The sequence below is a fragment of the Coccomyxa subellipsoidea genome (assembly GCF_000258705.1).
Source record: "Coccomyxa subellipsoidea C-169, whole genome shotgun sequence".
Taxonomy (NCBI): Eukaryota; Viridiplantae; Chlorophyta; class Trebouxiophyceae; family Coccomyxaceae; genus Coccomyxa; species Coccomyxa subellipsoidea.
The window spans coordinates 2,916,142-2,932,457 of NW_005178039.1; the positions used below are offsets into that span (position 1 = coordinate 2,916,142).

Below are 16,316 nucleotides of genomic sequence, written 5' to 3' on the forward strand. Positions count from 1 at the left end.
AGCCGCCCAAAAAAGGACTGTTTGTACCGTCGGGTCCCGATGGAGTGGCTCGTGTAACTCAGTGGATAGAGTGTCTGTTTCCTAAGCAGAACGTCAGAGGTTCGAACCCTCTCTCGAGCGATTTTTTTATATATTTTTTGATCTCAATTGTCTTTACCAGCCCATCAAAGCTTGCATTTGGTGACAAACTTCGGTCGACAGAGAGCTTTGTTCAGTCCTGGCCTCAGGGCCCTGCAGGAGAGTTCATGCACCATATATGCATGCAAGCTGAAGCCAGAATAGGTGGCAGATGCAAAGATCCATCCTGAATTCGAGATTTCTACTGAGACCTCCTCTGGCTGTCAGATTGTGTGACGTTCACGTCAAATAAAATGATTTGTTCTTCACATAATTGATATGTAAATCTACAGTGTGTGAAAGCAAAGCTAGCACCATCCGCTGTGCCAGGTTTTTCTGAAAGTGACAAGAACGTGTTGAAGAGTTCCCCTTCTTGGTGCTTTACTTGATCATTGGAGTGAGAGTATGGACAGGCTCCCTGTGAGTCAAGTTAGCAATTCTCTTTTCACTCTTGGGGATGAGGATGACGAATTGCAAGCAGAGGACATCGGCATTCCTCCTGCTGGCATTGGCCTTAAAGATGCACGTGAACGTAAGGAACAGGAGGGGAATGGAGTTGATTCGACGAACGGTTCTCTTCATGGAGATTTTGCGAGGAACGCCACAGCTGATGCCTTGAAGACAGAGACAATGAAGCAGCCCAATGCAGAGACACTGTCCTCAACACGTCCTGTACAGCAGCACAGCAACGGCAATGGCAAGCTGCATTCTAATCTGGCAAGTCCTGAGGAAGCAGCACCACACCACAATGGTCACCTTGATGATTGGCACTCTTCAGAAAGCACATCAGCGGCAGTGCGTGAATCTCCGGTTGACAGAAAGGCAGAGGAGGACAGCATGCAGGCAGCCATACCACCCACAGCATCGCAGCATGACGAGGCAATCGATGCAACAGTTGAAGGGGCCACTCCCCTGCCAAGCAGTCTTCTGTCAGCTGAACATGGGCACGATGCAGCAGGCTTGCCTGAGCAAGCACAACCATCAGAAAAACAGACTGTGTCAGCACAGGCTGAAGTGCAGCGCATTGCAGACGTAAGCAAGTGCCCATTGATTGAGCAGGCACCAATAAAGAAGACTGGTGTTGCTCACAATCCTGGTTGTAGGTAAGCTGTGATACAAAGGATGCTGGTGGCATGCAGGAGCTTGCAGCACTGGAGGCGGAAGCAGAGGCGCTGGCTTTGCAGGAACAGAATCAGTCAGGCAGCCGCAATACAGACGCTGGAGTGGATCTCAGCCGCTACTCGGTGTCCTTGGCGGATGATTCACGCTCTGCAGATAGGGCCATGGTACTTACCTATCTCCTTTATATGCCGTATGGATCGTAATCCTTGCGCATTGCACCCAATATGCGCAAATTCGGATGAAGATGTCAAGCGAGATTGGATGCCTCCAACAGGCACAGGCGCACCAGTGGGCGGAGCAGGTTTCCTCGGGGGCTTCGGCGATGCAGAGTGCGCTGGACAGCTATGAGCCCGGCGCTCGGCCGTTCTCACCCCCGCCCGGCTCGGCGCCTCTCCAGCGCTTCTCGCCCATCGGGGTGCTCCACTTGCCTCCTGCACTTCCTCGCCCCTGTGACCCGCCCTGTTGCCCCATACCAGCGTGCTTGAGAGCCTGCCTGGTAAACTTTGGTGCTGTGTCAGGAGTTTGTGGAGCCGCCAGAGTTTCAGGGGCTGCTGTACTATGACGGCCTGGATTCGCTGGGCCGCCCAGTGGTGGTCATAAACGCGGATGCTGTGGCTGAGGAGAAACCTGCGCGCAAGGCTGCCTTTAACTACCTGCTGCACCAGCTGGAGCCTGTTGTCAGCCAGGTAGCTCCCTGGCTTCCTGATATTTGCATGCATGGCCGACCCAAACCTGAGCAGTGTCTACGAGGACGCGAAGGGGCTGAGGATTTGCAGATATGCCCAGCGGTGAGGCATGGCATCATTCTTTGAGGGCTGTGGGACTGACCACGCTCTGGCTGTGCTACAGGGGCCGTACGTGCTGGTCATGGTGAACACGGGGCGCAGCCACAAGAGCAACCGCCTGCAGGCCAGCTGGCTTGTGTCGGCCTACCGCGGCCTGTCGAGGCCCTTCCGCAAGAATGTCAAGTTCATCATCCTCGTGAGGCCCAGCAAGCCGCTCAAGGCCTTTCTGACAATGCTGCGCCCCTTCCTCTCGCGCAAAGCTCACCGCAAGGTCATCAAGGTGTGCTCTTCTTTTCGCGCTTGAAGCGCCAAACGACACCTGCGTGCCATGCCTGTTCTATCCCTCAGTGTATGCGCTGGCTGGGGTGGCCAGTTGCATGCTTGAAGCTGGATGGTGGAAGTGTGGTGTGCCTGCATGCGCAGGTGGAAAGTCTGTCAGGCATTGCAGAAGCCACAGGCAACGAGGTGGCGCTGCAGCATCTAGGCGCCCGGTTCGCTGCTGCCGCCGGCCGCTCAGTCTCAGACGACCTGTCACTGACTTCGCCCACACTGCGGGGCGGGTCAAGTCCAATGTTCTCTGCTTCGCCACACTGACTCCCCTCCATGGTTCAGTGCACATGAAGCAAGCTTGCATTGGTAGGGGGATCTTATAGCTTGATGCGCAAGCAGTATGATGTTGAGGTGGGACCTCATCCAGCCCGTTTTTGTGTTTTTGAGCTGATTTGTATCAAAAAAATTAATTCCGTCCTTCCTTGGAGATGAGTGCCTCTTGGCCAACCCACTGATTGGTACAATCCGCGCACCTGTGGCACTTGGCAACCTGATCCAGGATCTGACAGCTACACCAATTTATAGAACTGTACTACAGGTTCTTCAAGTGGGAGCTGCTTTCGAAATCGATTTCCTGTGCTGAGAAGATGATTTTGGTCATGGTCATGAAGGTCACAGGTCGCCCATATTAGAGTCCTTGTGTCCACGCTTGTTCATAGCTGGGTCCTCAATTTTGTTGCCAATACAGGGTCAGAAGCATCCCATACGGGGATTTGATAACAAGGAAATGGCAGGTACCAACAGGATGGGTGTGGTCATGTCCTTGTGCAAAGGAAGTCCAGAAGGGAACAGTTTTCTGCTGATTTGCATACCTGCAGGATTGCTCAAGAGTCTTATATGGATGTCCTTTGATATGTTGATATGCATTGCAGCTGCCATTGCAACGAGTACTGCATACTATACCGTATGACTATGCATGGCACCAGACATTCTTGCCCGAGCTCGGCTTTGTATGTAAACTTACATGCAACATGTGTTCAATGGCACCATGCAGTGACATTCATGCCATGATGGTTGTGCATGGGTGGAGGGGGTGGAGGGCTCTTAGTGCACTTCAAATTCCAAAGTTCTGCCAGAATCACGTGATCACGAGTGCACTCGCCACGGTACTACGTAGTATACCGGTAGTAGCTGTGGTGTATATATATGGCTGATCCTGTTTAATTGTTCCAGCCATTCCAAAGCTTTGAGTTTGGTCAGGCAACTTCCAGCATGACTCACTCTCAGCTCAATATGGGCCCAGGACCTTGCCAAAATTGGCTGCATCTGAGTCTTTCAGAGCAGGATGCAGAGGCACAGTCGGAAAGTCAGGAAAGCAATGCAAGAGATGCAGGGTTTCAAGTGATAGTCTGATTATAGATCAGGATGGCAACTCCTGCTCGTCAAGCAAAGGGGCCCAAGCTGGACCCCAAACCAGACTTGATTGAGGAGGCGCTATCAGTGAAGAAAAATGGCGATGGACCGCTCTCTGCATATGCCCAGATTGCCAGTGGGGCAGCTTTGATGGCAATATGTGTAATGGCATTCAGCCTGCGCCTCTTCTCTGTCGTCAAGTATGAGAGTGTGATCCACGAGTTCGATCCTTACTTCAACTTCAGAGTGACAATATACTTGACGAAGGAGGGGTTCTACAATTTGTGGAATTGGTTCGATGACAGAACATGGTACCCTCTGGGTAGAGTCGTGGGCGGCACTGTGTACCCGGTGCGCTCTCACGTAGCCAATCTGATCGTCAATGAAGCGAAAGGTTATATTGTGATGTCGACGTGACTAAAGTGTGTTGTGCTGGCACAGGGTCTGATATGGACTGCAGGAGTGATATTCAAAGTCCTGCATGCACTGAATATTCCCATCAATGTGCAAGAGGTCGGGCCTTGCTTCTGCTTTGCTGTGATCAATCACAAAGCTGCAACATGTCCCCTTCCTGTCTTCTTCACTGAGTGTGTTGTCTGCTTTTTATCCTTCCTTTGAGCGTCTAAATTAATGAGCCTTACAGTTAAAGCACCTGAGGGCCCATTTCTGCTGTCCTGCAGGTCTGCGTGTTCACAGCCCCTTTGTTCTCAGCGTTCTGCTCCTTGGCGGCATATCTGCTCGTCAAGGAGATCCGCGGGCAAGGAGCAGGCCTGACAGCTGCAGCATTTATGGCCATGGTGCCATCATACATTTCACGCTCAGTGGCTGGATCTTTTGACAACGAAGGAGTGGCTATCTTTGCGCTCGTATTTGTCTTCTTCCTGTATGTGAAGGTGGGTGTCTGGACCAATGTCAATTACAAGTATCAGCCTGGGGAAATATCATACATGTCAGGTCTATGATTTTGCTATTTTGTGACAGGCACTCAACACGGGCTCACTCGCGTGGTCATCGGCAGCTGCTCTGGCCTACCTGTACATGGTGAGCAAGTATTCCTATAGTAGTCCTTGTGACGTATGGACTGAATTTAGCGTCAGTGCGAGAAAGCTTACAAGCTTGACAGTTTTGCATTGTGATCAGGTTGCTTCATGGGGAGGCTATTCCTTCATCATCAACCTTCTGCCCATCCACTGCCTTGCTTCCATCTTCACGGGGCGCCTCACTGCAAAGCTGTACATTGCATATGCCCCGCTGATTGTCTTGGGCACGCTGGAAGCTGGTGGGTATTCCTTTTAATGAAGGCACTGTCTGATGCATGTAAAGTATCACTGGGTTCATTGTACGCCCTGCCGAAAGTGATATCAAGAGACTGACTGGCGTGCCGCTTCTGTGTCACAGCCAGCATCCCTGTTGTGGGCTTCAATGCTGTGCTGATGTCGGAGCACTTCGGGGCTTTCTTTGCTTTTGGCATCCTTCACGCTGCCTTGGCCATCCGTTACATCAAGGTGATCTGTCCCACCTGCGATACCTGCAGTCTCTGCTATGGCTCTTGAACCTTTTAGGCAGCAGCATCACGGTAGTTTGACAAAACAAAGTGATGAATTGCAGGACATACTCCCAGTGAAAGCCTACAACGCTGCAAAGACTTTGGTCCTGACCTGTGGAGTGTTACTGATGAGCGGAATCCTCCTTCTTGTCCTTTTCTATGTGATGAGCTCGCCAACATTTGGATGGACAGGTGAGGCTCAGACCAGGGGATCTACCCCAGGTGTCCTGCTAATTACTTTTTAATATTTATAGTTTGCTTTGAGCGGGATCCAAACGCTCCGCATGTACCCAGGCCGGAGTCTCAGCCTCCTGGATCCAACATACGCCTCCAAGTACATCCCCATCATCGCGTCAGTCAGTGAGCATCAGCCCCCGGCATGGCCTTCGTACTTCACTGACCTGCAAGCCGCCAGCATCTTGATGCCTGCTGGCCTCATCGCCCTCTTCTGGCCCCTGACTCCGGCATCCCTGTTCCTCATCCTGTATGCCTGCACTGCAGTCTACTTTTCAGGAGTCATGGTGCGCCCCATCTTCACGGAATAGTAAAATATCCACATATTGCCGATGAAGCGCAACAAGTCATGTCTCACCAACTTCGGGGTTGCTTGAAGTCAAGGCTAGTACACGATGGATTGCCGGCTGCCCTGCAGGTGCGTCTCATGCTAGTTCTGGCCCCAGCAGCTTGCTGCTTGGCGGGAGTCGCACTGCATGAGGCTCTGGCCGCTCTCTTCAAGGGCGTGCATGCCTCTCCGAAAGAGCAGGAGAGCAAGCCGTCAAAAGAGGATGCCAAGGCAAAGAAGCCCTCGAAGCCCACAAAGGTGCGCAATCATCGCTGCATTTGTTGAACAATGCATGCAGTTGTAACAAGGGCTGTTATCCTTACAAACCCAGATGAGATTGTCACAGAGTTGCCCGCTCGTGCAGGCAAGCTTCTGGTCCATCGTGCCTGGGTTCTCGGAGACTGGCCGGCCCATCCCGAGGGACGCAGCCTGGGTAGGACTGGCTGGCCTGGCGTTTGTGGCGGTCTTCTACACATGGCACAGCATCTGGGTCAGCGCAGAAATGTATTCTGCCCCCTCCATTGTGATGCAGACCCGTGGGGGCGACGGCAGCATCCACATCTTTGACGACTTCAGGGAGGGGTACTCGTGGCTGCGCTACAACACCCCCGAGGACGCCATCGTTGCCAGCTGGTGAGAGCAGACACACCTTCATGCAGGCACACACCCAGTGTCATCTGTGTGCAAGCTGGCGATGCTTTCGAGGGTGCGGATTAGCAGAGGTCTGATTTAAATATGGAAATTTTGTTGCATTCAATATCCTGAGCCCATGCTGGCATGCGCAGGTGGGACTATGGGTATCAGACAACAGCCATGGCAAACCGCACTGTTCTGGTGGACAACAACACTTGGAACAACACCCACATTGCCACAGTTGGCAGGGCGATGGCGTCGCCGGAGAAGCAGGCTTGGGAGATCTATCGGGCGCTGGATGTGACGCATGTGCTGGTCATCTTTGGAGGCTTCATTGGGTGGGCACCCGTGTGCAGTTGAATGTCGCACATTCATGGATTCATTGGCTTACAAGAGCTCTGCAGCTTATGGTGTGCATCAATGACCCAGGTTGGAAATGAAAATATGATGTTCTCAAAAAATTCACTGTTGCCGGACAGGTATCCGAGTGATGACATCAACAAGTTTCTTTGGATGGTCCGCATTGGCGGTGGTGTGTTCCCTGACATCAAGGAGAAGGACTTTCTGGGAGAGGGTGGCTACCGTGTGGATTCAAAGGCAGGGAAGGTGAATATTATCTCCCTCCCTAGTGGTAGAATCCCTGTCCACTTGCGTTTGTGCAAATTCATGCCGGCCACAAACTTGCAGATGAGTGCGCAGGTCCTAGAAATTGAGGGAGAACACAATTTTGCAACGTGAGCAGGATGTTCTGCACGTGGTGAAGAAGATTGGCTCAAATGAATTGCTTGGTGTGAATTGTAGGCGTTGTTGGACTGCCTCATGTACAAGCTGTCTTACTACCGGTATGCAGAGGCTTCACTGATGACCACCGGTCAACTGGGCTTTGACCGCGTGCGGAATGTTCAGATTGGCAAGATGGACGTCTCTTTGGAGTACTTTGAGGAGGTGTGCCGCTGGGCTGAGGACTTGTGCAGGGCTGTGCATGGGCTGTGCCATGACATGCGATTGCCCAAGCTCAAATGCACCTATTGTGATAAGTCTATCCAGTTGCAGGGTCTTGAACGCATTTGTCCGGCTGGTGAAACAACCCTGTTGTACGTGCAGGTGTTCACATCTGAGCACTGGATGGTCCGCATCTACAGAGTCCTTGACAAGTGAGCGGCATTGCTCCTATGTCTAGATAACATTATCTGTTCTGCTGCCATGCATGCAAATCAGAAAACGTTGCTTTCATTTTTAGCCAGTTTGTACAGGTTATGACCTCCATAAATGCCTTGCACGCAGGCCCGCCAGGGATGGCAAGCTGCCCAACCCTCGAAGCACACGAGGCAAGCCACGGAAAAGCAGTCCTTCATGAGTTTTGATTTGGTATATTGTCTTGACAGTATCAGTGTGGTTCTTTGCATTGACCGTCAATGTCGGACATAGGGGGCTGGCAGTCATGTGACCTGGTCTCTTCTGGTAGGCACTCTGGCAAGGGCGTTCCCTGCAGATACACGGCAGGAGGACAAGCACACTACCTGCTTATAAATTGCATCTGGCAGAATGTAAGCCATCATCACTGGGCAGTGAGATCAGCAAATAAATTCGCAGGAAACTCGTACGTCAGAACAGTTCTACTGGATAATGGTACCATCACTCACTGTGCATGCTGTCTTTGAATGCTTCTTTGGAAAAAATGCATATGACTGGATGTGGTCACAATGATTTCCACAGCAACAATCAACTGCTTTCGTGGAATACTGATGCTCCTGTACAAGAATACAATTGTGGCTTGGCCACTGACTCTGTTCCATTGCAGTCGTCATTACATGTGTAGCTCCATGTGCTGAAGCACGTGCCATCAGGATCGAACATTTGGGAACCTTGAACAGTGCTCATGTGTGCACGGAATTGTGTGGCTGCTGCAACGTTGTTTGCCTCAATCGCTGCACAAGCAGGTCCACTGCGCTGCAGCTCAGAATGAGGTTGTCACGCTGCAGGATGCTGTACACATTGGCCCCAGCCTGGGGCAGTACATCTGTCCACGGCAAGTTTGATGCAGCTTTCCGCAGCTTCTCCCTAATGACAAACAAGTCCCCAATCAAACCATATTAAAAACAGTCAATGACTGATGGCCTGTTATAGTAGACAGAACCCAGTCACAGTCATCCTCTACCACCGAGCAGGGAGAAGAGTCGCACCCGCCATCTGCGCCATCTTTGGCGCAGTCTATCATCAGAATTGAACGCCGGGGGACATCTGGAAGAAGAGCGCTCAGCTGCTCATCCAGGTATTTCTGCGCAGAGCATCAGACCGGCACATCACGCCAAAGTTCCAAAAGGAAAACTTTGATCAGGGCAGCTCGCAACTGAGCAAGATCCTACCGTCTTTGGCGGGTCAATGGCCAGAGAGTCCAGCACCATCAGACGGCCTTCAGAAGCTTTGGCCTGCAGGGTTACGGCACCAGCATTCAACCACGGACTTGTGAAGGCATCAATGCAGAGTATTCAGAGGTGTGTCCACTGTATCGAGCTGCATCCTCCACGCAACACAGACATCCCATAGATTGTCTGGGGCACAAACAGAGGGTATGAATCTCACCGAAAGTGCACACTTCAATCCAAGCTTCCGAACCTTTTTCTGCAGTCCATGCTCATGGGATCGCACAACTGGCCCAAATATAATACCACCCCCGCGTCGCTGCAGGTCAGACATTCAAGCTCTCAACGCCAACAATTGACTTGCTCGCTACATTGATATGGTCTATAAGGCTCTCCTCCTTGAATTGCGAATGGGCCTCAGCTTCTGATGCACAATTGATGTGCACAAGCAGAAAAAGCTGTATTCAAACCTGCGCAGCCCTGATGCTACCAAAGCGTGCGCGTCCACTGCCTTTTTGACTGTGTGGCTTGCGCCCTCCGCCTCTGACTTCACTGCGCGTCTTGGTTTTGTGTGTTCCCTGCACACATGGCAAAAAGTAAAATTGAAAAAGATGCACAATTTCTGAAAGGGCAGGAATTTGTAGAGATGGGGATCCTGTCTCTCTCCTTGGATAGGGAGCTAAACACCCATGTCATAGAAGGAAATTCCAGGACCAGGGCAAATCAACTAACCTGCTGTCGCTTTGCCAGTTGCCACCGCACCACGCGGTGGAGGACGTCCTTTCTGATGGGCACATTGAACACATCCCCAGGCAAAGTGTACTCTCCCACCACCTCCCGCCTCCAGTTGAAGAGTGGAACGCGCAGGTTAGAACCTACTGTGCCAAGAAAAGGGGCTGAACTTGGTGCCAAGAGTCTGGTCTTACCTACAGACACTGTTTGTGATGCTACAGATTGATGATATAAAAGGTGGAACGTACTCTGTGAACTACTAGCACTCCCTGCCGAATCAGCTGCAGAAGTGGTGTGGATCCCCACAGCAACCAGTCTCCGATAGCCGAGATGCCAGTCCTGAAAAGGCACATTCCAATCATCAAAGAATCACGCACCGACCAATATATTCCCGGCTTTGCTACACAGCACAGACTTCCGAGATTGAACTTTGTAGGAACGAGTCGCTCAGGAGTTTGCCTCACCTGAGGATAATTTGGCCTGCTCTGAGTGCAAAGAAATGCTCTACTCAATAGCGATCGCGCCTGGCCTCTAAGCGAGTTCATGCGACTATCCTTCCCACTGATGGTGGGCAGAATTCAGTTTGCGTAACAAAACAGACTCGGGATATGTTGATGCAAACTTATTATACAGCTGAAACTACAATACTTCCATGATCAATCTATTGTTTAGTCCAACTTCTGCTGGATCGAGCCAACTTGGGAGGCTCGACATGAGTCATCGGTGACTGATCACCACCTCAGCAAGTCCTGTTCAGGCGTCGGCGAGCCTGAACACCACAGAGCCGCCTTCCTTTGAAGGAACATAGGCTTCTTGAATCGATCGCCATCATGGGTGAGCGTTCTCCTCCATATCTGGACTTGCAATTGTGCTGGCTTGCCGGAGCGACTGCCCAGGCTTCTTCGAGTTAGCTGGCAATCAAGCCCTGAAGCGATTCTTAGATTTCTGATTGTACCGCACGATTGCGTAGTGGAGGACACATGCACTTTATAACCTTGGTTTTTATTCTTCTGCAGGTAAGGTGCACGGGTCTTTGGCACGCGCTGGAAAGGTGCGTGGACAAACACCAAAGGTGCAGAAGCAGGACAAGAAGAAGCAGCCCAAGGGTCGCGCTATGAAGCGCATCAAGTACAACCGGAGATTCGTCAACGTTGGTACGTGACCCAGAGCTGAGTCGCTTGGGGAGCCTTCACTTTCTGCGCACCTTTGTGCACCTAGGTGTATCAGGAATAGTGCTTCAGTTGAGGAGAACAGTTGGTGTGTTGCCGTGATGAAAGCAATGACTGGATCGCCTTGCCAAAACCGGATCGGTATCAGGATCTTGGCAGTGCAGTGCATGTCCTGCTGATTCTCTCCTCAAGCGCAAACTCTCCCGCTTTTGCCAAAAACCTTGCGTGTCATGTTTTGATGGCTGACGTGGTCTTCTTGAACATCGCAGTTGTCGGCTTTGGAAAGAAGAAGGGACCGAACTCTCAATAAGTGATAGGAGGAGGAAGGAGACCGCAAGGGTGAGTGATCAGTGGGAATGTCGCTTTTGTGTTGGCTTGTTATCTTTCCTGCAATCACCACATCTTTAATTTGGCCCACCAATTTGAACTTGAACTTCAATGTGATAGATAAGAGGAGGGATGAATGACGCGATTATGCACAGGTGGACAGCTGTGGTGCTACTTTGGTCTCCTCAGCTCCCCTGAAGCCTGGCGTGGGTTGGCTTCAGCAGTGTACCTTCATCGTCCTCAAGATGGGTTTCCAGGCTTGCAATCTGGGCATGTAGGATTTGCAGCACAGAGAAAGGATTTGTAGCACAGAGAAGGCAGATCAGCCCAATCCTTGCAGATGAATGTGTGCGGACTCTGAATTGATGTGGTCTAGACCAGTTCCCGGATGTCCAAGGAATGTCTATTTCTTGATGTCCGTGATGGCCGGACGAAGCCATGGCCGCCAGTAATAGAGCACTTGGACTGCCCAGGGTCTGATGCATAATGCAGCTGGTGGTTGCTGCTATGTAAGAGAGAGCTTTGCATCTGCCTACTCATCACTGTCTGGGATCTTGCAAAAAGACTGTGGGCTGGTGAGCATGCCACTGTCAGCTGGACATCTCCACAGGTCACTCCTTGATCACCTTATTGAAGGTGTGGAAACTGTCGCATGACTCGTGCTGTCGCATGTGGGTAAGGCTGAGACTGCAGTGGGACTGCCGCAGCCATCGCAAGTGCCATGGTGGCAGTCTGTGAGTCTGATTCCAAGGGACTCAATCAGTGCGCTGAAGATCTAGCAGTGGGTCAAATCGTCTGGTATCTCTGATGTTCATGGTGCAGCTCTGGCCAGGGGACCTGACACTGCCTGCAGCGGCTACGGCGTCCGTCGATACGGTATTAAAGAACATACATTAAATTTAGTTGGCGGTTGTCACCAGATTGTCAGGCACTTCGTCCACATGGTCATATGCAATAAATGGAAGACTATAAGGTCTGTCCGCATGCATTGATGAGAATTTTTAAGGTAGTTTCCCTACCCATGCGCCCGGCAACCTGAGGTAGTAGCCGGAATGGGCCACTGGCATCAAATGATATGGCCAACATGTGTACACGCGTGCGTACGCTTCGAGCCTTACAAGGCCCTACAGGGTAGCTGCTTGGGTGCATGCTGTGCACACAGCAGAATTGTGCCTGAAATTTCACAGTAAGTAGTCGCCACGATCGTCCAGCCTTTAAAAAGGTGTAGCTTGGCATTAATGCAGGTCGAGAGCATCCCAATTGAGCAGCATCTTGGCTGCATCAAGCATGATGCCCAGAAGCGCGCGCCTAATTAAGGAACCGCTGTTGCTGCTTCAGTGATTCCTAGGACAAACTCCCTCCGAAATCTCAGCAAAGGGGCATATTCGTGCCTTGTTTGAGGTATCTTGTAAGATGGCGGGTCCAAATTCGGTCGTAGGTAATTCTTTGTGTCATAAGGTTGTTTAGAGCTGTGCCTTCCATGAGACTGTGGACACCTGGCTCAGATTTTGGTCACCCTGTCTGCATTCTGAAAACCTATATGTGCATCTTCGCAGTGCCGCGGAACTTCAGGCTCCTGGAAGAGCTTGAGAAGGGCGAGAAGGGCATAGGGGATGGCACAGTAAGCTATGGAATGGAAGACGGTGACGACGTGTACATGAGGAACTGGACAGGCACCATCATTGGCCCAAGCAATGTACGGCTCCTGATGTGATCGCAGTAGTCTAAACGCTCCTGCTCACCCTGTTGCTTGGGCCTTGATGAACTTTGCAGCTGTTTCTAGGATTTAGATTTCTCTTCGCGTCTTTGAGATGCCCATGCTGAGACTTTAGAAATCAGTAAATCCACCGATACATCACGGGAGAGGAAGTTTTGTACATTGGTTGCACATCGCACCTTTCATGAGGGGCCTTTCTAACCCAGATGGTGACTGACCCGTGCTGTCTCAGACTGTTCACGATGGAAGGATCTACAATCTCAAACTTACATGCGGTCCAGATTACCCTGAGAAGGTGATCCCCCCTCCTGAAAATACTCAAGGTGCTGCAGTTCTGCAAGATTTGCCTGACGATCCAGACTTGGCATCGGTGCAAATGAGCATGTTCTTAGCATTGCAGGCACCAAAGGTGAGATTTTCCACTAGGATCAACATGAGCTGCGTCGCATCAGATGGATCGGTGAGTGCTTCTGCCACCTCCTTTTGCTAAACATGAAGAGATTGCTGCAGCTACAAGTAAGGAGATGACTTGACACCAAGTCTGTCAGAGATTGGCACTGTGCTTTACTTGGAGCACTCATCAGCATGTTCACATGTGCATGCAGATTGATCCCAGGCACTTCCCCGCCTTGGGGCACTGGAACCGATCGCACACAATGGAGACCGTCCTCACAGAGCTGCGAAGAGAGATGACGGCGCCGCACAATAGGAAGCTGCACCAACCACCAGAGGGGAGCCATTACTAATAGTATTACTAGTTAAGAATGCGGGTGGGATGGTGTCTAGTTGTAAAGGTATTCCCCAAAGCAGTATCGGAACCTGGGATCTGCCAGAGTTATGCTGAAATTTTCACCTGTACATGTACAGGAACAAGAGGACCATCTGGATCCTGCTGGTATGAGGTCATATTAGGTATGATTTACTGAGATGTTCGATTGGAGCAGCAATGCGTCCTGGCGGAACTTGAAATGTTTGCACGGTGTGCCAAGGTGGATGTGTGTACTATCTGCACGGAAGCAAGTGTGAACAGTGCAATGAAGGAGGTCAGAGGACAGTTGGACTAGCATTGACACAGCTCAAGAACCTTTGCCGCAGACATATCTGCCGTAGACCGGCAGATGATTGGTTTGTGCCCAAGACACGGTCGGCATGCAAAAGCTCAAGCAGAACTTCAAGCAGCAGAGCGCAGCCCTCCTCTGATGCATCTGCATATCCGCAATTGATGGATATACATCTCTGTTGTTCAAAGTCCAAGCCTGAGGAGCCTCCAGGACCTGTACAATTCATTGGCGATCTTTGCATTCAAGGCTTCTACCTGTACATTGACATCATGATGCACGTTACTACAAGAGCCAGCTAGGCACTCACTTGGCATATTCACAAATACAGTCTTTGTGCAGTCACAACCTCAATCACCAATACAATTACATGGTCCGCTGCGGCACAGAGGCAGCTAGATGGCAACTAAATGTTTAGAGTTGATGACTTCTTGAAGTGCTGCTGGCACAAAATTTGCAATACAAGCTTTTCAGCCAGCGAGTTTCAGCCAGCCAGCCAGAGAGTCAGAGAAAACGTCTTTATGACCAAATCCCTAAGATCATGATGACGGGGCATGAAGTGCACACAAGTCCAATTGTGTGAACACAGTTAATTCAGAGAAGCTGCATTGTCCCCTGCATAAAGTGTGAGACCTGCAAGAAGTCTTCCTGACCGGATGTGGACATGCGGAAAAATATGATGAATTGCCTCAGCTCACAAGATCCCAAGTTGCAAACCTATTCTGCTTTAACAGCTGGACTCTGTGCTCTTCTCAGCAGCAGCATCCAGCCCAACCTTGATCCATCGCTCGAACTCCACGCTGTTCTCAAGCAGATTTGCTGAAGCCGCGCCATCTGCTTGCAGGACCTTCTAATCATACCCATACACACTCGCTCAATTTGAATCTTGCAGGAGCAGGATTCGAGAGAGCGCTGCACAAGCATTTTCAAGGATGACCTGAAGGATTAAAGGGCATCTGCTCAAGGCCGACTCATCAGATATGAGATTAGGAGTAAAATCCAGGAGGGCGTCCAATCAGAAGCCAAACCTGTTGCATCTTGTGGTAGTCAGCAAGATCGTTGCGGTAGTCAGAAAGCGCAAAGTTGGTAGCAGCTGCTGTTCCGCGGAGGCGGACTAGAGCACGGTCGTATGCCTGCGTGACAAGGTCTCATCGACACCAGCACCATTTGTAGCAGCTCAGGTGACATCAATGGCACTAGTCATGAGTGTGAACCGATGCTAGCCTGATTCTTTAGGATGACACACCTTTGCAGCCTCGCGTTCGCCAGTGAAAAGGCCTAGGTAGATGTGCTTGCTGCCAGGCACCCCAATTCGAGCCTCCCATCGACCTGAGGTCAGAGCCCAGCCGCTGTCAGAAGGCCAGCTATGCTGCCATGATGCATACGCAGAAGCACGCGAGCGCGGAATGCCAAATACCTGAAGGGTGATGTGTGACGCCTCGGAATGCAGAGGTCCCGCGCGAGAAGCCTTGGCTCTGCCTTCGCACTGCCATGATGAGCTCCTCCACAGAGATGCCACCCATGCACTCCGTCAGGTCTGAGTACCTGCAACAGAAGGCAAGTATCTGCTGAAGCCCAGTCTTGCCAAGCCCTGAGCAGAGTCTGCTCTGGCAGGTCTTTTGTCCTTCATGAGGCCAAACAAAAGTGTTGCCAGATGACTGAAACCCACCGTGAGAGTGGGAAGTTGGTGCGAACGCGAGGCCCTTTGCATTTGAGGGCGGCCACATCATATGCTTCAGCCGCATGCTCTTCATTCTCATATCCACCCAGATACACCTGCCGGCCCAGCTCTTTCACCCACAAATGCGCCTCCCACCTGCACAACACCCGTGAAGGAAGACATGGCATTGTATGTTTGCTGCTGACCATTCTCACGCATACTTCTTTTCTGCAAAGGTAACTGCAGATCCAGTTGGGCTAGCAGATCTCACCTCCCACTCCGACGATGCTTGGTGACGCCCCTGAACTGAGAGGATCTGTCCTTCACGACTTTTGCGCTCTTGCCTGATCGCCCTCGGGCTGTGGACTTTCCAGGACCACTGTCAGCTCCAGCATTGACAGATGTGCCGCTCTTTGGGCTCTCCTTGCTGGAGCCCTGGTACACAATGATACAGCACCAACCATTCATTCAATGCAAAATACTGAAAAGAGTCATTCACCGCTGTGCATGCTGTAGCAAGAACGCAGTGATGTACACATCAAGGATGGCGTCACCTCCTGCAGCGCGGTCTGTGCTGATCTCGCAGTAGGTCTCACTGCACTCTCGCTTGGTGTCTCTTTAGGAGACTGTGCTCTTGGCGAGGGTTGAGTGTTGAGTTTGCTCCTTTTCCTCGCATCGCCAGGGCTGCCGCTGCCGACCTGCGCGGCATGATGCGCTATGCATATGTGCAGGTATTGTAGAGGAGCAAAGGTGCATCTTGATCTCTATAAAAAAACCCCTTGAAACTTTTGTGCTTGAGGCTCCTGCCGCCGCCAGCATGCTGTTCCCCTATTCGCTTGATA

At 51.3% G+C, this 16,316-nt stretch overlaps 6 protein-coding genes and 1 non-coding gene across 7 annotated transcripts; 5 read left to right on the plus strand and 2 right to left on the minus strand.

Annotated features, from left to right (window-relative positions):
* Window positions 1-47: 47 nt before the first annotated feature.
* COCSUDRAFT_t26 lies at window positions 48-120 on the plus strand. Its single transcript has one exon. It is a non-coding gene; the product is annotated as a tRNA-Arg (tRNA).
* Window positions 121-580: 460 nt separating this feature from the next.
* Window positions 581-2,618, plus strand: COCSUDRAFT_83643 (hypothetical protein; the record flags this gene model as incomplete). Its single annotated transcript, XM_005650123.1, has 6 exons — window positions 581-643; window positions 1,257-1,403; window positions 1,514-1,654; window positions 1,758-1,925; window positions 2,089-2,304; window positions 2,448-2,618. The coding sequence occupies 6 exons, from the start codon at window positions 581-583 to the stop codon at window positions 2,616-2,618; spliced, it is 906 nt and encodes a 301-aa protein (XP_005650180.1).
* Window positions 2,619-3,757: 1,139 nt separating this feature from the next.
* On the plus strand, window positions 3,758-8,015 carry COCSUDRAFT_52936 (STT3 subunit of Oligosaccharyl transferase). Its single transcript, XM_005650080.1, has 15 exons — window positions 3,758-4,058; window positions 4,149-4,220; window positions 4,388-4,600; window positions 4,689-4,748; window positions 4,848-4,986; window positions 5,106-5,212; window positions 5,316-5,445; window positions 5,548-5,774; window positions 5,906-6,073; window positions 6,180-6,448; window positions 6,601-6,786; window positions 6,928-7,054; window positions 7,250-7,393; window positions 7,553-7,602; window positions 7,733-8,015. Exons 1-15 carry the CDS (start codon window positions 3,858-3,860, stop codon window positions 7,803-7,805), a joined length of 2,166 nt encoding a protein of 721 aa, XP_005650137.1. The 5' UTR covers window positions 3,758-3,857; the 3' UTR covers window positions 7,806-8,015.
* A 310-nt stretch (window positions 8,016-8,325) lies between these two features.
* COCSUDRAFT_83644 (hypothetical protein) lies at window positions 8,326-8,853 on the minus strand (the record flags this gene model as incomplete). Its single annotated transcript, XM_005650124.1, has 3 exons — window positions 8,326-8,509; window positions 8,632-8,726; window positions 8,815-8,853. The coding sequence occupies 3 exons, from the start codon at window positions 8,851-8,853 to the stop codon at window positions 8,326-8,328; spliced, it is 318 nt and encodes a 105-aa protein (XP_005650181.1).
* A 1,497-nt stretch (window positions 8,854-10,350) lies between these two features.
* On the plus strand, window positions 10,351-11,573 carry COCSUDRAFT_52937 (putative 40S ribosomal protein S30). The gene is made up of 4 exons (XM_005650081.1): window positions 10,351-10,377; window positions 10,560-10,697; window positions 10,982-11,051; window positions 11,195-11,573. The coding sequence occupies exons 1-3, from the start codon at window positions 10,374-10,376 to the stop codon at window positions 11,020-11,022; spliced, it is 183 nt and encodes a 60-aa protein (XP_005650138.1). The 5' UTR covers window positions 10,351-10,373; the 3' UTR covers window positions 11,023-11,051; window positions 11,195-11,573.
* An 851-nt stretch (window positions 11,574-12,424) lies between these two features.
* On the plus strand, window positions 12,425-14,051 carry COCSUDRAFT_22787 (UBC-like protein). Its single transcript, XM_005650082.1, has 5 exons — window positions 12,425-12,477; window positions 12,596-12,735; window positions 12,989-13,051; window positions 13,157-13,216; window positions 13,362-14,051. Exons 1-5 carry the CDS (start codon window positions 12,453-12,455, stop codon window positions 13,500-13,502), a joined length of 429 nt encoding a protein of 142 aa, XP_005650139.1. The 5' UTR covers window positions 12,425-12,452; the 3' UTR covers window positions 13,503-14,051.
* A 749-nt stretch (window positions 14,052-14,800) lies between these two features.
* On the minus strand, window positions 14,801-15,662 carry COCSUDRAFT_13648 (AP2-domain-containing protein; the record flags this gene model as incomplete). Its single annotated transcript, XM_005650083.1, has 4 exons — window positions 14,801-14,947; window positions 15,061-15,143; window positions 15,232-15,359; window positions 15,484-15,662. 4 exons carry the CDS (start codon window positions 15,660-15,662, stop codon window positions 14,801-14,803), a joined length of 537 nt encoding a protein of 178 aa, XP_005650140.1.
* Between the last annotated feature and the right edge of the window lie 654 nt (window positions 15,663-16,316).

What these genes read in the sequence shown, in the direction of transcription:
- COCSUDRAFT_52936 (XM_005650080.1), top strand. Translation starts at nt 3,858, where the DNA reads ATGGCAATATGTGTAATGGCATTCAGCCTGCGCCTCTTCTCTGTCGTC. An exon ending in ATCTTTGGAGGCTTCATTGG is followed by an intron (nt 6,787 to 6,927) that starts GTGGGCACCCGT and finishes GTTGCCGGACAG; the next exon opens with GTATCCGAGTGATGACATCA. An exon ending in CTTTGGAGTACTTTGAGGAG is followed by an intron (nt 7,394 to 7,552) that starts GTGTGCCGCTGG and finishes TTGTACGTGCAG; the next exon opens with GTGTTCACATCTGAGCACTG.
- COCSUDRAFT_52937 (XM_005650081.1), top strand. An exon ending in CCGGAGATTCGTCAACGTTG is followed by an intron (nt 10,698 to 10,981) that starts GTACGTGACCCA and finishes TGAACATCGCAG; the next exon opens with TTGTCGGCTTTGGAAAGAAG.
- COCSUDRAFT_22787 (XM_005650082.1), top strand. Translation starts at nt 12,453, where the DNA reads ATGGCGGGTCCAAATTCGGTCGTAG. An exon ending in GTCCAGATTACCCTGAGAAG is followed by an intron (nt 13,052 to 13,156) that starts GTGATCCCCCCT and finishes TTAGCATTGCAG; the next exon opens with GCACCAAAGGTGAGATTTTC. An exon ending in GCGTCGCATCAGATGGATCG is followed by an intron (nt 13,217 to 13,361) that starts GTGAGTGCTTCT and finishes ATGTGCATGCAG; the next exon opens with ATTGATCCCAGGCACTTCCC.